The following is a 19,776-nucleotide window of genomic DNA, read 5'->3' on the forward strand; positions in this document are numbered from 1 at the left end:
CCCAGGTTGCAGACTCGATCCCCAGTAGGGGGCGTGCAGGAGGCAGCTGATTGATGTTTCTATCTCTCTATCCCTCTTCTTTCCTCTCTCTATAAAATAAATAAACACTTAAAAAAAAAAAAAGAAGATAAAAGGAAGATATGTAAGCATGAGTGGTTACCAGTGTCAGAGGCCATCAAGAAAAGTATGGAAGACTCCGCATAAAGCTGATAATTAGGAGGCCATCAGTGTCTTTCATTTGGTCTGAAGCCCAGTTAAACACATAGATATGCTATAATGTATCATTAAGGCAACACAAGATTATATGGTACTACAAGGTGGGGGGGGAGAGAGAGAGAGAGAGAGAGAGAGAGAGAGAGAGAGAGAGAGAGGGAGAGAATGCCTTTGGCTACGGTAACCAGAGAAAGCTTAACAGACCGACTGACATTCAGCATGGAACAGGGTCAGCAGAGTTCTGACAGGTGAAGACTTGGCAGTGAGCTAGTCTACTTAAGAGTAACAGAAGGTATGAAATGGAAAGGGCAGGGATTACTTGGAAAATTGAATAGCCAGGACTATTGGAGCATATAATAGAAATGCAGAAGAAAAGTGATAAATTTGCACTTATGGGCTAATAATATAAGGTAGATTTCTTTCATCAATAGCTATTAAAACACATTGTTTTAACCCTCAGTACTATGTCCAAAATAGGATGTGAGAATAGCACTTCACACAATACAGTGTGCCGATGATGTGCTGTAGTCATGCGCCTGAAACCTGTATAATTTTGTTAACCAGTGTCACCCCAATAAATTCAATAAAAAGGAAAACAAAATAAACATTATTAAAAATAAATTTTGAAGAAATATCATTTTACAGTAACTTTATGATTTTTGTTAGTCTTAAAATACCTATCAGACATTATTTTACAGCCTTTGATCAGGATTGAAATTAGCCAGGTTTCCCTGAAAACTACTTCTCTTTTTCAAAGTAAAAGTTACTTGATCTCTTTAGCTCCCAGACTGCTTATCTCTAAGGTGGGAGAGTGGGCTAGGTTATTCCTTGAATTTCTCCCTGATCTGATCCTTTAGCATAGAAAACAGTATTTTTACAAAAGTATCAAAGCATACTTCTTTTCAATGAAAACATTTAAGTTATGCACTCATTTTTATTAAACTGGACATAAAATTGTCACACTCTTGTTATGCTTGGACTTTCTAAATTTCCAGTTCTTTAAACACTTTTAAAAATAATTATTACACATAATCCAAGGGGGTTTAAAAAATACAGGTTAGCAGATGATTTATAAAGAAACAGTGATTATGGAAACTCAATAAAATTATTACACTTCAGAGATGCAATAACTTTAAGGTCACTTTGCCCAATTTCTACAATTTACACAGGAGGCATCTGGGGTGTAGAGAGATTAAGCGATTTAAGAGCTTAGGCTGAAGGCCACATGCCCGCTTGGATTCCATCATGCCATTGTCCCTAGTCCACAGGGACAAGATTTAATGCTTGAACGAATAAGAACATAAACATCCCTGGCGATTGCTAAAATCTAGTTTCCAATTTTTTAAATCATTGGTTTCCAAATAAAGGGAAATTTAAAAGTGTATAAATTGCTTGGTAATATCTGTGCTAATGGAGATCACCAACTGCAAATCAGATCTGGCAAGAACTCCCCAATTCCCCAGCTGGGTCGGTGCCTTGCCACCAGCCAGGCGCAGTGCTTTTCACGTGCCGTGACCCTCCTCACCCTTGGGACAGCCTCAGACTGGCTTCCCTGACGCTGCCTTTCAGTGGGCCGGGGACTGCCATGCTTCTGGCCCGCGCAGCCTGCAGTTCTGGACCCTTCCTCCGGCCCCGCTTCCTGCGGCTCTATCAATCTGGCAGAGGCTGGCTGGTAACCGTCGGCCAGATACCACCACAGGTGCACAGCCCTGAGACAGGGCCTGTTCTTGAAATGAAATCATCTGAAACTCTGTGTTTGGGGTGCAGAGTTCACTCTGTTGTAGTTGTGATTAAAAGAAAGTGGAAAAAGTGCTGGAGGCTCTAATTCAAAAAAATCACACTAGGGCAGGCTGATGATTGATGGGCAGAATGGAGCAAAGGAAAGCAAAGAAGGGAGGGGGAAGGACATGGAGGCAATTAATTTCAAGTGCTCCAAAGTAGCAGAATCATAAAATTCCATAACTCCATCTTCTCCTCGGTGACTCCACCATGGATCACGATGAATTTCTGTCTACTACAATTCTCAGTCTCCTGCCAGGTAAAAACTCCCAGAGGGAAAGTGAGCTAACTTAATTTTCTGTTTTTAAAACTATCTGACACTTCCTACAATATAACTCAAAATACAGACCAATGTGAAACTCGGTTCTCCCTTTCTTTCAAAACAAATAAGCAAAGGAACAATTCTTGTCCTAACACTCACTTTATTAATCTTTAAATACCAAGGGCTTAAACTGTTCTAATTGCATCAACTGAGATTCTTACGACCATTCTTTGAAACCAAAACTTCAGTATGTGCATATGAGAAAGGCATAAAAATTTCCATGAAGGGCAAGTGCTGGGTTCCCAGGCCACTAGCTTCTATAGAATGACATTCAATGGGTTAAATGCTTTAAAATGATTGCATTTTTTAGAAGCTTAATTCACTCCAGATATATGTGTGTGTGTGTGTGTATAAATAATTTAATTTTACACTATGTTCAAATTCTGCATAAGACCGAGATCACCATATGGAACTGCAAATAAGCCATTATCATCTTGTCAATGTATTTGTACACTAGGAATCTTTTAAATAGAAAAGATAAACCAAAATATACTTTCCCAACTACATTTTTGACCTGATGTCATTAAAACTAAAAGGGCAGTGGTGGTGAGGAACAAAAAAAGAGCTTAATGATTTTACTTAGAAATAGTTAATAACTGCCAGGGTTTAGAAAATTAATTTTACCTATAAATATAATTTTGTTGGCTAAAAAAGTATTTATTTTGCCTTATCACAAAGAGCAGATATTATAGATTTATATAAATCATTACTTTGCAAAATACTTTTATATCAGACACAATAATTCACCAGCTCAACCTTTACTGATAAGTAGCACAATTGCATGTCTTGATTTGTAACTGAGAGAAGTGATGGTGGCTGTTTAAGGATGTCACTGGCTGAAGCCTTTACAAGCTGGGATGGGAATGGGAGATTCCTATTGCTAAAACCAGTAATCCTGCAAGAAGGGGGTATCTGGATTATGTAAGAGGGCATCGCCCACCACCTCTGTGCCTGCTGCACACGCAATCACTCCAGTCCTGAGTTCCCTGGATTTTAGGGTATGGCTTCTATCTGTACCTTCACTCAACTTTGCAAAAGTCATTACCTTCCTCTCAGAACCTCCATCTGCTCTTATCAAAATCAGACCTACGACTAGGACATCTTTAGCTGTTGCCTTTGGCGTTCTCTCATTTCCTACAAGATATTTTCAGAAAAACAAAGGGGGAGTATATATTATGGAACTAGGTCAAATTAAATTATTTCTACTTCAAGTTTCATAATTATAGAATACTTATAAAATACTAGTCATTTTGAATAGATGGACTAATTAACAAGCCCTAAATAAATTAAACCAGCAAATGTGCTGTTCAAGGTGCTACTTTTAAGATACTAAATATTTTTAAAAGGGACCTGCTGATAAAAATAGAGTGTGTCCTGATGCCATTTGAAGGTTATCATTCAATGAAAAAAACCACTTAACCACTTCTATGTAAACTACTCTGGCTAAAACAAAAACAGAGCAGCAATAAATCATACAGGAAGCACAGTATTTTAAAAATATATTCTGTGTTTTTTTAACTGTCTATAAAAGCACATACCTGTTTTTAAAAAAATTATAAAATTAAAAAACATACAAATAAAACTTAAAATAATAATCCTACCACACAAAAATATCTAAGAACATTTTGATGTTCTTATAGTAAACATATAGTAACCTCATTTAACGTGTGTAGTTTTAACTCTTCTTGAGCAGTTCTAAAGTTGGCACATAATCTGTTATAAATTTTGCTTTTATAATCATGAGTCCAGTTCTGCATCTGGTCTGAAATGAGTGAACACTGTAGGTAGTGACTGTAACAGCCCAACATTCTCCTCTCATTGTGGCTCTGCTCTGTCCTTGCCTATATACACAAACTAACAAATTTTTACTTACTGCCAATGGCAGAATGATTTGCTATGGAAATATTCACCCGCATGGGGATTCAAACTTTGCTTGTGAATGTTCATTTCCATAGTTCCCTCCCCATCTTTTTGTCTTTTAGTTTATTAATAGCAAAAAAATCCTTTTGTATTCTAAGAGATAGAATTGTACATGAAAACTGACAGCTCCTACAGATAGTTTTACAATAGAAAAGCCTTTCCCTCCTGCCCCTACGTGGGCAGGCTGATTTTTCACTGCAAATGGCTTCAAGCTGGTCCTAATATTTACTCACTTATGCAGGTGCGTTCATCAGCATGGAGTCTGTATCCTGTGTCACACTCACAGTGGAAGGTGCCCAGAGTGTTAATACAGCGCTGTTGGCAGCCTCCATTCACCACCGCACATTCATCGATATCTAGAGGAGGAAGACAGATGGCCGGGATTACAATGTCATTCCAATGTCAGCTTTGGAGAAGTGGCGCAATATTTCTTTGATTCACAATATGTGTTACGATGTACAAAGGCGCCGACTCTGTTGCCACAAATCTCTGCTTGTTTGATCCATTTTTGCTCCACAGTGTAAACAAGAAAATGTAGATAGAAACTTTATTGAGCTTTTTAAAGCCCTGCAACAATGAGACTAAGGATCGCCTGGCAATTCTCTATTCTTCACGTACTGGTTAATTAGACAGATCTGAGATACAGAGATTTCCTTGGGGCTGGAATACCGGAGACGAGAATTACAATGAGCTACTCTATCTGGAGCAGCACACATTAGTAGATAAACACCTATTATTGGTCTGATGTTGCTGAATGAAGCCAGTAATAAAGTTAAGACCTTGAATCTCCTTCTCCTGTGCTATGGGGGACATCACGGAAAAGACAGATACATTCAAATAAAACCATGGTTTGGAGTTAAAAATACACCAGCGCATCTGCTTCACTGATTCAGCTTGTCCCTTTTCAGTCAGAGTTTCATTTTCTACAATATTTAATGTGAGAGGTTACTTTCATTTTAGGAAAAATAAAAAGGGCTCGAGACTCACAGTTGCCTACGTCAAGGCCATAATAAATGAATATAATATTCACTTTCCTTTAGGAAAGGAAAAATCAATTTATTTCTTATAACCTGTACTTCCCTGTACCCTATATAATCGGTACTTATGTATCTGAAATCATGAAAAAAAGATAATCACAAATGTTGGGAAAGCTTTTCAGGTAATTAGGAGATTAAGGGCTTCTAAATTATCTTTTTAGAAGAATATTTTTTTCTTCATAATCTATGTCTTTTGGCACAAGTCAAAGTATGGGAAAGCACGTGTCTCATGCAGAGAATGTCCCTGACTTCCCATGCCCCAATCCCAGATTTTCAGGCAAAGAATGTTGGGTGTAAATATTTTTCACCAAGATATGTTGTTGTAATAGACAGTTAGCTTTATAGTGAGTGGGACTAATTTCACACGGCAAGATCCTCACTTGAGAAGACAGAAGACATCCACATTGAGAAAGAACACTCCTGCAATGCCTTATCATAGGAAGTTTTCATGCTAAAATCCTCTGATCTGTAACAAATGTTTTGCACTATAATAAAAATGAGAGTATAATAAAAACTAGAGTCTATGACACAAGGGAGGCAAAATAATTTTCTTTTACTTGGCATTGTTTTTATAGGAAAAGGAAAAATATATAAAGAATATATTAACTCACAAAATAAGTCCCACATTTTAAAATTACTAGTCCACTATATTATACTCAGTTTACTCAATCTAGTCTTTTCCTTCTAAAATTATATATTCTGGAGTAATTTCAGACATACTTAAAAGAATCCTATTTTTGAGATAAGCACTACTCACTTTTCAAAGCATTAGAAGTTTTATTAAATTTTGGATCCTTGATAAACAAACCTCTAAGTCTTTTTCATATAAACTAATGTCAAATCAGAATTCCCCATTTCTTACCTGCACTTTGATATTTATGCTACCTAAATTTTTATCTGTCTAGTTTTAGGGTATTATTCCACAGGGTTGAGATACAACTTTGAATCCTAATTGCCAACCCCTGAATTAGTACCCTTCCCAGGTCTTTCACACTAGACACACAAATAAAACTACCAAGAGTACTATGTTTGGGATGGTAATACAATAAAATGTGGCATCATCAAAAATTATCATGATATACCATATCCATGTATTTAAATACATTTAAAATGTCTTCAAGGATGCATACGAATATAAATGATTCTTTCTGAGGAAGAATAAAGATATAGAGACTGGGTAAAGTGCAGGATGTGGGTGTGGGGGTATTGGACAGGAGACTTAAGCTGTATCTATAATGTTCTAATTTTTTACAAGAAAACATTTTCAGGTATTACTTCAAGATAAAAAGTAATTTTATAAATGAAATATAATATGATGGCTTTCTCTTGCTCCTACCCATCAAGCTTCAATAATTTTCTGACAAAAGAAACCAAATTAGTGTGAAAAAACACACCTCTTGAGAGTGGACACTGATTTTAAGAAGAATCTTCTTTCAGTATGTTTTAGTGTGAACATATTCTTAATCTGCCCCAGAGCTATAATTGAAGTACTATATTGGAAACACACGCACACGCAAACGAAAGCAAGCCAAACTTTCTCTGTACTTTGAATCAAATAGTTTTGGGGAAAATATCTTAGTGTTGAAACTTACTAGCCTGTAGCCTTGCCTTTCTGAAACTCAGTCTTCTCATCTATAAAATGGGACAGTAATGACTACCATAAGTACTGTGCTGTGGTTTGTTTTTTCCTTTCCTATTTCTATATGAGATTTTGGACTAGACTGCTAATGCTTGAGATTTTATGAAGAAATTAAAAAACAGGGAATTTCATTCCACGAAGTAGTGGAACTAACAATGAAAGACCATCAAGTGTGAATGCATGATAGAAACAGCTGCAACATCTAAACTCAGGGGAGAGAACATCAAGTGGGCTGGAGTGATAAGGGAGTGTCTGGGGTAAAACCTGAGAACCGAGTGCAGTGTTTTGAATGTGCAGTGTCAGATTCAGCAGCTAGATCTGTCAGGCTGGAAAATAAGGTTGGCAAAAGAAAGGAAAGTTGAAAAACAAATCTAAAATCTACTTTTAATTAATTTGGAGAGCCAAGTGTCCACGGTCTTGATTTAAAATACAATACACTTTTAGGCAGGTTGAGACATAATAGGCTGTGTTCACACAGTAGCTAAGCAAACATATTAACAGTTAAGAAAATCAATCATTTATAGAGTGGTACCAAATACGAAGTAATTGGTTTTGACTTCCCTTTTCCTTTTTCGCCTTTTCAGAACACACTGAATTTACTGATGGTTTGGGCATTGTGTAGCCCACAGAGTTCTCATACCTGGCAGCATATTAAAATCTCAGTGAGCATGATAAAATACCTATGCCTTGGTCCTGCCCTTAAAGAGTTTGATTTTACTAGTTTGGGGTAAGGCCTGAGAATTACTTTAAAAGCACCCTAAGTGATGCTAATGTGTAGCCAGAGTTGAGATCCATCCCCTTGGTTAATACTTTAATCACATAAGGACCTTGTTAAAAATGCATATACTGACTCAGTAGGCCTGGAGCTGGGGGCCAGATTCTGCATTTCTAATTGACCCGAGGTAATTTTGATGCTACTGGCCTGTACACCATACTCTGAGTAGCAAGAATATACTCAGTCCTTTGTTCAATCATTAATGTCACAAGGATCACAAATGTCATGATTTGGCTCAACTTCTCAGTTGTTTGCTCAAAGGAGACCAATTCAATCCAAATGGATAAGTAATACTCTAAACAAAATACTATGTGTATATATAATAAATATATGTATTAATTATTTACCAAAACCTTCTGAAAATGAACCACCAGTATTTCCTACAATATTCCCTCAATAATAGTTAATAATTTTAAGACAACTTTTGCATCATCTGTTATTAGAAATGACTTGCTCCTGTAAAACATGAAGGGAACTTTAGTTCCTTTCTGATGGAATATCTCTGATGTAGGGTAAAATCAGGTTAAATTGCCAGGATATTAGACACTCAGGCTGAAGCTGTCAGAAGTGATTTTCTTTTCCATCAAGATGCTGCCCAACAAAGTTAAAAACCAGAAATGTCAATATTACATTAAAATGTTATTATCAAGTAATCTTCATGTGAAGAAACTACTCCAAAAATTCTCTGAGTTGCATCTTTATGGTAGATGCTTACAGAAAGCCCTGCCTTTGTAATTGGAGCTTCAGAGCACTGATGGAGATAATAATAAAGTAATTAGAATTTCTTCAGCATTGTCACTGTGATATGGACCAAGGATTTCATGATTTTTATGCTATAAAAGAATATCGAAGAAAATCAACCATGTCTGCTATTTTTCCTTTGTAATGTCCTTTCTCTAAATACTTCTGCTGTATTTATCCCCAAGTCTATCTCCCCAGATGATCACTGTATATAATAGCTTAAAAGAATTCACTTTATTATCAAATAGATTTGGCACATAAAGCTCCCCGAGACAACAATGATCCACTTTTGTTTCTAAACACGAATAGTTACATATTATTTTCCTTAGACTGTGCAATCAGAGTATGATAAATTATCCCTCCATTTGCCTTTTAAAATACTGTTTTCAGAGTCCTGCTGATTGAAAGTAAGTGTTCCTGGGTTGCTTTATGTTGGAGATTGCATTGCGGAAGTGTTAGGTTTGAAGGAAATACTGAACAGTGTGATGGTGATTCCACTAGATCTTCCGTGTGGTTTTATTTTCACTCTTCTACTACACTACTTTCACTCTGATATACTACAGTATATCAAAACTGCTGACTTTTTGGCTTGTAATTCTGTAGTCCCTGATTGAATGAACTCCTTAAGGTCAAAGATCCTATTGTATTAAGCATTTTCTGGCATGAAGTCGATAGTCCATAAATGTTCTATGAACGAATAAATGAATATGTGGTTTGAGAGTCATCCACAGCATTCAGTCTTCTCTTCCACCCATATTTATCAATGAGATTTCTTGGAATTGTGTTTGACTGCACTTATTCCCTCTTTACCCTTGCAGTCAATTCTTGATGTTTGTTTTTTGATCATTTACAAGTAGCTTTAAAAATCTGGGACATAAAATAATGTCTAAGTTTGCTAATGAACACATCTGAACTGCCTCTGTAGTGACTGTCCACCGGTTGCCTGCTTGGGATTCACTCATCTTCTTCACATATACTAAATAACTAAGTTTTTCCTTTGGGAAGTTTTCTCTCCTTCATTTTAGAGAAGTGGTGTCGTTTCTGAGGGACTGATGAACACCACTCCTCTCCCAAATCGGAAGGAGACTCTACTGTTACAATCTCACCTCCATCCGCCACAGGGATTGGACCAGGTAATCTCTTCTTCATTAGCATAAGGATTTCTCAGGAATGAGAGAACTAGTTCAGATGTGATCCAGTGAGTATGAAGCTCAACAAAAAGGTTGGGAATGCTGGGACACGGATGCCCTTTTGCTCTGGGAATTGTAATTGTGGGTATGAGACATTCTCCAATAGTCGTTTTGCTCCATGAGTGAAGCCACACTAGAGATAAAGCCAACAAACAGGACAAAACTGAAGGGCCCACAGAGAACAGCAGCTGGAGCCCTGACTGAACCGTGCCTGAAGTCCTCCTACCTCTGGGCTTCTCAGTTAAGTGATCCAATAACCTCCCTTTATTGTTTAGCTTTCTGAGTTGCACGATTCCATTGCTTGTAAGCAAAATCATCCTAGATGATGCATGTGTACTATAAAGACGGTGTGCAGGAGGAAGCCACCAAGTGCAGCTGAAATTCAGCATACACTTTTCAAAAATATTTATTGCCCTCTAATCAGTAAAATGGATTAATCTATATTTCATCACGGCTCAGGAAAAGTCATTTAGTTCTTCTGATTGCATTCACTGTTGTAATCATATTCCATCAAGATCCAAACAAAATTGGAGATATGTCACTCTTTTTGTTCTTTTTTATGACAAATATTTAGGGTTTAGAAAACTTCCTGTGAAAAGTTATGGTACATCTGATAGTGCCAGAGAGGTTGAAGATGCCTTCTTGAATAGTTGCCTCATAATTCCCCTGTGAGGGATCCTTCCCTAGCTTTCCCCCAACCCTTGGCCTCTGATTTCTCCTTTTGTTCCTTTCATGGCAGCTAAAACCTCAGGTAGCTTGATGCTCAGTTCGTACAAAATAAATGCATGCTGGTAACTCTGCAGACACTATTGTTTCTCTACATTCTGCCCTTGTAAAAAAATTTTTTTTTCAATGTTACCAGTTTTCTAGCCCAGGCATTCACCCAGTAATAAAGGTGGGCTTTCTCAGCAAAAACCACCTAGCTCATCAAGAGGCAAAAGGGACCATGATGCGTATCTTGGAAAGAATAACAGTACAAGGAAGAAACGAAGCTCCAAAGACTTGCGGTGAGGACAGGAGAGAATATGCTTTCACAGAAAATGGAAAGCGTTTCGAAAATGCTAGAGATGTGGCTAAGTCTGATGATGGACAGCATTTTCTGCCACACTAAGGAAGCATGACTTTATAGCCAATTGGCACCAGCAGAGCAAAGAACAGATAGAGGAGTGGGAGACTGATGGCAGAGAAGCCAGGTAATAACTATTGCCAAAATCCAGATGGAAGGTGATGAGGAAGGCCTGACACTGTAAACAGAGAGATGTGGACAGATATAAAAGGCGTTAGAAAGATAAATAGCACAGGAGGAGGAACATTTGATACTAGAGAAATAGTTCCGTTTTGGACATAAATGATTTGATGAACAAGTAAGATGGGGAGCTGGGAATGCCCAGTAGGAAATTGAGTATGTGGACTAAAAGCAGGGGGAAAATATGGGCCAATTTTTCAGCTACCATTTATCTACCTGCACAAGCTTAAAAATTAGGAGTCATCCTTGAGACTTTCCTCTCCTTCACCCATATCTCATCGAATACCATATTTTACTCTATATAACTTATCTCCTAAAACATAAAAATGGGTATACACTTGCCCGGCCGGGTGTGGCTCAGAAGTTGAGTGTCAACCTAGGATCCAGGCGATCGGGGTTCGATTCCCGGTCAGGGCACATGCCCGGGTTGCGGGCTCGATCCCCAGTCAGGGGCGTGCAGGAGGCAGCCGATCAATGACTCTCTCATCATTGATGTTTCTCTCTCTCTCTCCTTTCCTCTCTCTGAAATCAATAAAGATATATTTTTTAAAAATGGGTACACTTCTCACCTCCACTGAGAGCCCTCAACTCCCACCTGCATGAACGGCTGCAGTAGCCTCCGAAAGCTCCCTCCACATCCTCCAGTGGGCCCGCCATCATCTTCATGCTGCACCACAGTGATGTTTTCAAATATTTGATCACGTCACCCACTCCCTCACTCCTGTCACTGTTTTACACCCTTCCATAGCGTCCCATTGCTTGCAGGATTCCCCTGAAGGGCCAACATGATCCTCAGATCTCTCTGGGGCCTGGGTTTTGCCTCCGTCTCTAAATCTACCTTGCTATCCTTTGCCCTACTATGTTTTAGCAACACCGATCTTCTTTACTCCTTGAAGGCTCTGTACTCTCTTTCATTTCCACTTCCCCTCCTTTACTTAAGGAGTATTTACGCTTCTTGTAGATGGCCACCCAAGCACCACTCCCTCAGGGAGGCCTGTGTTGCTCCTTCGATCCGGGTCAAATGTATGTGTGATCCTTTCCTCGGACCGCCTTCTTTTCCTCTGGCGTAATCAGCCCATCTATAGCTGCAGCCGCGTGTGCGTAATTATCTGTTTGATATCTGTGCTCTCCACTATTGACTAAATTCCACCGGAGCAGAACCCTGTCGATTTTTGCTCAGAACAGTAATCCCAGTGTTTGGCACAGAGAAGATGCTCTATAAATATGTGATAAATAACTAAATGAATGAGGTACAGACTATTGGGCATCTCCATATAGATTGTAATTCAAGTCACGAGAGTGCGTGATTTCTCTAAGCAAAAGCACGTAGATAAAGGAGTCTAATAAAGAACCCTGAGAAATATGCGAATTTAAGCCAGACACAAAGCTGACCAGGAAGGAAATACAGAGGAGTCGAGGAAAACCAAGAGCGTCTGGCATTATGGAAACTGAGGGAGGGGGAGTGGCAAGAAGGAGAAAAGTGGCCAACACAGGGATGGATGTCAGTTAAAAACTGGAATTTAGCAGCAAGATTTAGCAACAAGAATCTCACCAATGACCCCGACGATGGTAAGAATGTTAATAATGACGGTCCACCTAATGAGTACTGAACACATACTATGGAACATGCACTGCTACATAGAGTAGAGGCTTTAATGATGATGAATTGGTATTATGAATTTGGGGGCTGAAGTAATGATTTTATCTGCACAGGAATTTTTTACTCTTCTCTTTTTCCTGGATATAGAGTTCCTCTCCTGCGGTCTGGGATAGAGTGAGGGCTTTACTACCCCTCTGCCACCACCAAACTACAGGTAGGTGCAAGACCCTGGCTGACCCAACCTGAGAATTCCATCTCCTTGGGTCATTTCACCCAATTCAGATGAAACAGAATCTTACCAAGGACATTTGCTCAAGCTACTAAGAAAGAAGTGGGCAGCACCATCTCTTCACAGGATGCTGAAGTTGCTCTTTATTTCTATTACAAAAGTTTGTTTCCTTTATATTTTTGTGAAGATAGGTAAATTGTGTGTCACTTCCAATGCCACCTTTATTTCTTTTCTAGTAAAAATCTTTATTGATATGCTACAGATCACTGATATATTCAATTGTACAACCTGAAAGGACAGTAAAAGATAAACTAGTCCAAACTCCTACACACTGTATGAGTCCTTTCTCCAACCTTCTCAACAAATGTCTATTCAGACTCTGATTAAACACACCTCCAGCTTGCAGAAAGCTCACTGCTTTATTCTTTCTATGTCTTCCTCCTCCGACTATTTGTCTCCTCCCCCTTGGATTTTTGTATTTATGTAACATAACCACATTACAAAACATTTGAAAGGGAAAAAAACCCCAACAATTATGTATTTTTTTCAATGAGAGAAAGCTATTTTAAAATATGAACACCATTACACAAAATAGTGCAACTACTCAACATTTTGCTAATGCATTTATTTGGCAAAATTAGTACCTTTCTTTAATTTGCACTTTACTACTTTCAAGAATAAACACTTTATGTTTCAGTTATACTTCTTTTTGGCAAAATAACTGTTTATGTTTTTTGCTCATTAGTGAATTATATTCTACTGTTCTTTCTCTGTACTTTTCCTTGTCTGCTATTTACCAAAACAGGTACCAATGATCAGAAAATATCAAACAAAAAACAGAATATCTTTAATAATTTTTTTTTTCTCTTTGCTAACAGCTTTTAACCAAACTTCCAAGAAAGACCAATTTATTTAAAGTGCACCTCTACACTATCCAGGATTTAGGCATTTAATTAGAAATCCATTAAAATAATTCTATTCCATTTTAATGTAGTCACTTAACCTGTAGTTAAATGTGAATTCTATTATTATGAAATAGCTCATATATAATCTGATGTTATATTGCTTAAAACTAGCTCAGAAACATTAGTATTTATAAATTAAGTATAAATGTGCTTAAGTCAAACTCTGAAGTTACTATTTACAAAAACTGGTGCACTGTTTATATTTAAAAGCTCCAACTGGAACAAAACAATATTCCCTTTCTCATTTCTTTTGGAAAGCACAGTCAAATAAATTGAAACTAGGAGAATCTAATTTAGGGATCCTTCTTTCATAAAATTTAAGAATCATCTAAAAAGCTTTTCCCCCCAGAATTTATTACCTATGGAATTACTTATTCATGACTTCATATATTGTATATCTAGGAAAAAATAAAGAAAATTAAATGTAAAAATAAAAGAGTTATGTGGCCCATGTCTGGCCTTCACCTCTAGACCAAAACATTGAACCTGTTTGTTATTTGAATGTTTCTACACCATAAAACTTAGACTATTCTCCAATATCATTTCAAATTTGTTAATTACCCCATTACTCTCAGGTACCATCATCTAACAATTCCTCATTCCCTCAAGACTTCCCTACCTCTCTCCACCCAGCCAGGACATCGTGCTGTTCCCGCTGGTCTCCAGAATCCTTTCCCCCTGACCCCACCCCACAGCTCCTTTGCCGGTTCTGAATGACACCCACTATCCACCAGGGACAACTTATCCATTAGGGACACCGCCTAGTACCCACAATACTTTCTGAGGTCCATAAATGTTTTAATATCTTAACCTTTTAGGTTGAAGAAAATATTTTTAAGATACAATTATTTATACATTCATCTTTGTATCACTGCAACACTAAATATACATTTTATTTTTTTATGGAGAGCCTAGGGCCCATCAAAATCATGATGTGGCCCTTCCATCCACTTACTCCACTCTACCTGCCAAGGACACCAACCAAGGATAGCTTCTCAAACCCGTTCAACTCATGTGGATTCCCTATTGAATTCCACAATAACTATTAAAAGGTTTTTTTTATGACACACACACTACATACACACATACACACAACACACACACACACACACACACACACAGAGTCTGAGGCAGCTTCATGGGAATGAGGTCAGTACAATGGTGAAGGACCTCGGCTCAGAAGGGTCCTGTGCTTAAGGTTTAATGCTCTCTGTTCACCATCTTGAAATACCTAACATTTTATGGTAGCATTTGTGTTCTGTAAGTGAAGTCAGGTGGGACAATGGAGAATGAAGCAGGGGCTTGGAGATTCAGCTCAGACATGTTTCTGTCTCCTACCACCTTCGCTTCCCCTCTGGGATGGCTCTTTCAAGCTGCCCAGCATCCCCTTCTCCATCTATACCAAGTGACCACTGCTTTTCTCTGCTGCCCACACCATTCGGGGCTAAGCACAGACTGGGAGAAGCTCAGTGTTTAGAAAACAGTATCTCTAGCATCTGGGTAGGTTATAGCGGCGGTGGGCTCCACTCCAGGCTGGCAGCATGCAGGGCACCTGAAGAATGACTGTGTAGGGGTGAGCCTCCCACCCAGCTCTGATCCAGCACCAAGTGAGTCTAAGCTGGAGAACACTCGGGGTTTGCCCGCCCATTGTTTGTAGTGGTGTGAGCTGGTAGGACGGAGGGATTGACTCCCCCCAACAGCCAGGGCATGTGTCTGTGCTCAGGCACATGTTTTGCAAGGTGGGACTACCCAGCGTCTCTGAGTATCTATTCTTTCCCAAGTATCCCCATGTCCAGGAACGTAAGAGGAGAAAAGGGGGAACATTTGTAATACTTTCAACAATAAAGATAAATTTTTTAAAAAATGACAGGATGAAAGGGAGATACCATTAAAGAAATCTAAACAGTTTATATGCTAGTACCAATAACCATGCTTTTCCCCAGGCTTTGTGAACAGAGGCCACACATTTTCCTTTTGCAATGGGCCCTGGGAATTACGTATCTATCCGCATGCACTTCTCAGGTTCCAAGAGCCGCTCCCCTTTCATTTCACTGTGAACCTTAGCGAGCTGATGAGGACTTCTTTCTTCTGTCACAAAATGCCTCCTATTTCCAGTCCTTTGCCTCTTCTTTCTATGGGTTCTAAGTCTTCTCCATCATGTCCTTGATCCAATTCCGTTTCCATCACTCAGTCTTTGTAACATTAGTTATTCCCTTCAACTTAACTCTTCTTCTCTCTCTCTCGCTATTGTTTCCCCCCATCTTCCATTATCACCCCTTTTCCCCACCACTGGGCTACTCATCCAACTTCAAAAACCAGTGGTCCCACAGTTACTGTCACTGCCTCCTTCTCCCCCCTTCCCTCACAGTTTAGCTGTCTCACTCATCACTCTGCTAAAACCGCCTGGTCAGAGGCTTCCCGAGGCTGCCTAATAGCCAAAGACAAGAGCCAGTCACAGTCCTAGCACTTTCTGTAGATGTCGATAATATTGACGAGGTTCCCTCTCCTAGTTCTCTCTTCCACCCCGGGTTCTCTGTCCTGGCAATTTAACGATTCTCTCTCACTTCCCTGACTGCTTTTTGCAGTCCTGGGCATTTTCTATTTTCTATCCTATCACTCACCAAATGGAAGTTTAAGAGGATGTCCAATGGAGAGTTTAATATATCTGAAGTTGAAACATTCCATTTTCTGGGCCCAAAATTCATACATGCTTTTAAAGGTAGAGACTGGAATTTTCCATTTGGATAAATGTTGCCTTATTTCTAAAAGAAATTTCTTTGGTGTACTCTTCTATTTAAGGAAAAGTCCAGGAATCTCAAAATCAGTGAGGTAACTCAAATGAAGATACTTTATTTATTTATTTATTTGTGTTTATTTCTTGAATTTATTGGCATGACATTTGTTAATAAAATTATATAGGCTTCAGGTGTGCAATTCTATAATACGTAAACTGTATATTGTATTGTGTTCACCACTCCAAGTCAAGTCTCCTTCTATTATTATTTATCGCCCCTAGACCCTCTTTACCTTATCCCCACTCACCTTTCCCTCTGGTAATCACCATGATCCTGCTTATGTATGAGGTTGGTTGTGTGTGTGTGTGTTGTTGTTGTTGTTTTGTTTTGTTTTTGCTTAATCCCTTCATCTTTTTCACTTTAGACTGAGATGTAAAATGTTCAGTTTAGGATGCAAATTTGATATACTGGCAGAACTCTATTTCCATCAAAACAATTATTTATGTGGTATAGTTTTATAAACTAATGTCTAAATGTTACTGCATATTTGCTGAAAGTTATTAGTATATTGGTAATTTCAAAAATTTTTAGTGTGTCCCTGATGCCTACAGGATGGAGTGTGAACTCTTGCGGTCTGACTCCAGGTCTGCTCTTCTCCAGCTACGACCCTCCTTTCTAGACTTACATCTCACTAATTTGTTTTACGTACACAAGTTCCTAACCAAATGGTGTCGCTCAGTATTGCAGAGGCTTTTTGCTAACTCCACGTTCTGGCTCATTTCAATCCTTATGTCAGGAGTGATCGCTCCATGTTCTACAGGCTGAACTTCTACTACCTTTCAGATTCCAGCTGAGATTCCTCATCTTCCATAAAGACTGCCCTTGTTCCTCCACTAGACATAATTTAGTTCCCAGGAAAATTCCCATAGCATTTTTAGTTTCTGTCTTTCTCTCTTATGAACATTGCACCTTGCCTTATAGTTATTTGAATACGTTTTATATTCTCTACCATTAAAATATAAGTTCAGTAAGGGTAGAAAACACAGACAGTTATTTTTATAGTTATCATTTTCATTAATCAATTATAAAGCAATTTAGCATTACTGAATTCCTGTGAAGTCAATGAAAAATCTATTATCAGCCCCATTTGAGATATGTATAAAAGCTGACGCTGAGATGAACAAAGTAATTTGGCCAAGGCCTGACAGGAACCAAATAACAAAGCCAGGATTCAAACCCATAGTTCTGGCACTAAATTCAGTGTTCTTTCATACTTTGTGGCCTACAACCATTATTATGTGGTCTAAAGACCCTGGCACTTAGCATAATATCTTGTTCATAGCAGATAGCCAAGAGACATTTATTAATAGTATAAATAAATAATACTATACAGAAATGTAAACAAAAGTACACTGAAACAAGATCACTTGCTTACCATGAAAGATCTAATTAGAGAAATCACTTATCAAAAGACCTATCTTCAACCCCAAAGAGTCAGTGGTGCCAAGAATACGGTTGACCAATGTTAGAAATAGTTCAACATATGTCACAGAATGGACTCAGATTTAAGTCATTTATTTTAGAGAGTGGGTCTGATTTTAAAAACAACAACAAACAAAAAACCAACACTCTGTTAGCTCCTGATGTGACAGTCTAAGGAAAACACATTTCCAGGTTTATCATTTAAGAGTTTCTGACTGCAGGCAAACACGACATAGATGAAGTTCTCAGTGAGAATTGAACAAGGAAGGGAAATTTGCAGCAGCTGAAGTGCTTTCATAAAGAAAACATGCGTTCTGGCTCCTATGCTCTTTCTTCCACCAGCATTCTGCCGTGATTTTGTGGATTCACAAAGGCAGCACAAATGAAAGAGATGGGAAAGTACAGGCTGGTAACAGTCAAAGGGAAGCAAAGGCTGTCTGGATTCAGGCTGATAACGCTGAATGTGTCCAGGGACAGATTCTCTTCAAATTCGCACTTGATGCTCAAGAGGCCGTACCAAGAATTATCAGCTTTAAGGAGGCACTCCAATTTAGCTTATGAAGCAGTCAGTGCTCTGGTTGAATGGACATTGATTAGGCACTGGAAGAATGTGCTATAGTAGGTCAGGTTTTTATAATGCATGTCTCAAAAATGGGAAGTTTAACCAAAAATACAAACTTTATTCAGAGGTAGATTTTAATTTCTAGGATTTCACCTATTTACAAAGAACCTGGCATTTGCAATTACTTATTACTGAATGCTGTACAGAACTTATGTTCTCAGAAAAGAGAAAAGCACAGAAGAGGCTGATTCAGAGAAAAGGAGTGCATGGAAGAGCAGGATTTAAAGGTGTTTTTTATAATATATATATAAAAAATTATTTTACAATTAATAACCTCCTTTTAAGAAATAAACAAAATGTGATATTTAAAGTTTTAAAAATTTAAGCATAAAAAAATACAGAAAAAATAGCCCTTGATTTTAGAGGAGAATGAATAAAATAAAACAAAACTATGCACCATTAATAGGAAAACTGCAGTCAATCAACTAAAGACATCTCCAAAGACCACGTTTACATGCTTGAAACTGGTTCAAAATATGGTAAGTCTACCATATAGAATATAAGGCAATGGTTTTAAAATATGAAGTTCTATTTAAATGTGCTGGCATGAAAACATGGCTACGTCCTAATGCTGAGAGAGAAAGTTTCTGAACAATGTACATGGTATATATGAGATGACATGGGAGTGTGTTGTGTGTGTGCATGTTTCTAATCACAGAAGTATCGTAGACATATATATGTGTTTAGAATCTATGATTCTATACACAAATATATTTATAAAGATGCACACATGTATATGTTTTTATAAATGCTTAGAAGATTACTAAGGATGCACACTGGCGCCAGTGGTTAAGTCTGGGTAAAAGAAAGGATAAGTGCAAAGAATACAAAGGGTATTAAAGAGACAATTTTGCTTTCTTTTATTATTTGTACATATTATAATAAGAATGAATAACTTCTATGTTTTTTAAATTACATGCATTATGTCTCCAAAACAGGTAACTGAAATCACCAATGGCACCTGGCTGCTAATCTCTATTTATCAGGCGGTTAAATATATTACATATTCTATATATTATGTCATAACTATGACCATGTCTTTAATAGAGTTTCCTGTAACTCCCTTGGTAACTTAAGATGGACTACAGGCAAAGTCTAGTCACACATTTCAAAATCTGAATTTAAGGGAAGAGTGTCAATATTTACCACATAAAAGATTTTTCAAAATTTTTATATAATTGGATAATAAATGTTACTTTTTCAAGATTTAATGTATTTCCAAGTAACTGCTACCAATACATGATAGAATAAGTTATATCTGACCACTATAAAACATGTAAG

General features: G+C 37.9%; 1 protein-coding gene across 1 annotated transcript in view; it reads right to left on the bottom strand.

The window, feature by feature from the left end:
* The window catches only part of LOC107539298 (uncharacterized), a 480,399-nt gene that overhangs the window by 133,720 nt on the left and 326,903 nt on the right, over positions 1-19,776 (bottom strand). The window contains exon 6 of the mRNA XM_087818335.1: positions 4,468-4,590. Within this exon, the coding sequence (XP_087674461.1) occupies positions 4,468-4,590 (123 nt within the window). The remainder of the gene's footprint in view (positions 1-4,467; positions 4,591-19,776) is intronic.

The sequence above is a fragment of the Miniopterus natalensis genome, chromosome 6 (assembly GCF_054644295.1).
Source record: "Miniopterus natalensis isolate mMinNat1 chromosome 6, mMinNat1.hap1, whole genome shotgun sequence".
NCBI lineage: Eukaryota > Metazoa > Chordata > Mammalia > Chiroptera > Miniopteridae > Miniopterus > Miniopterus natalensis.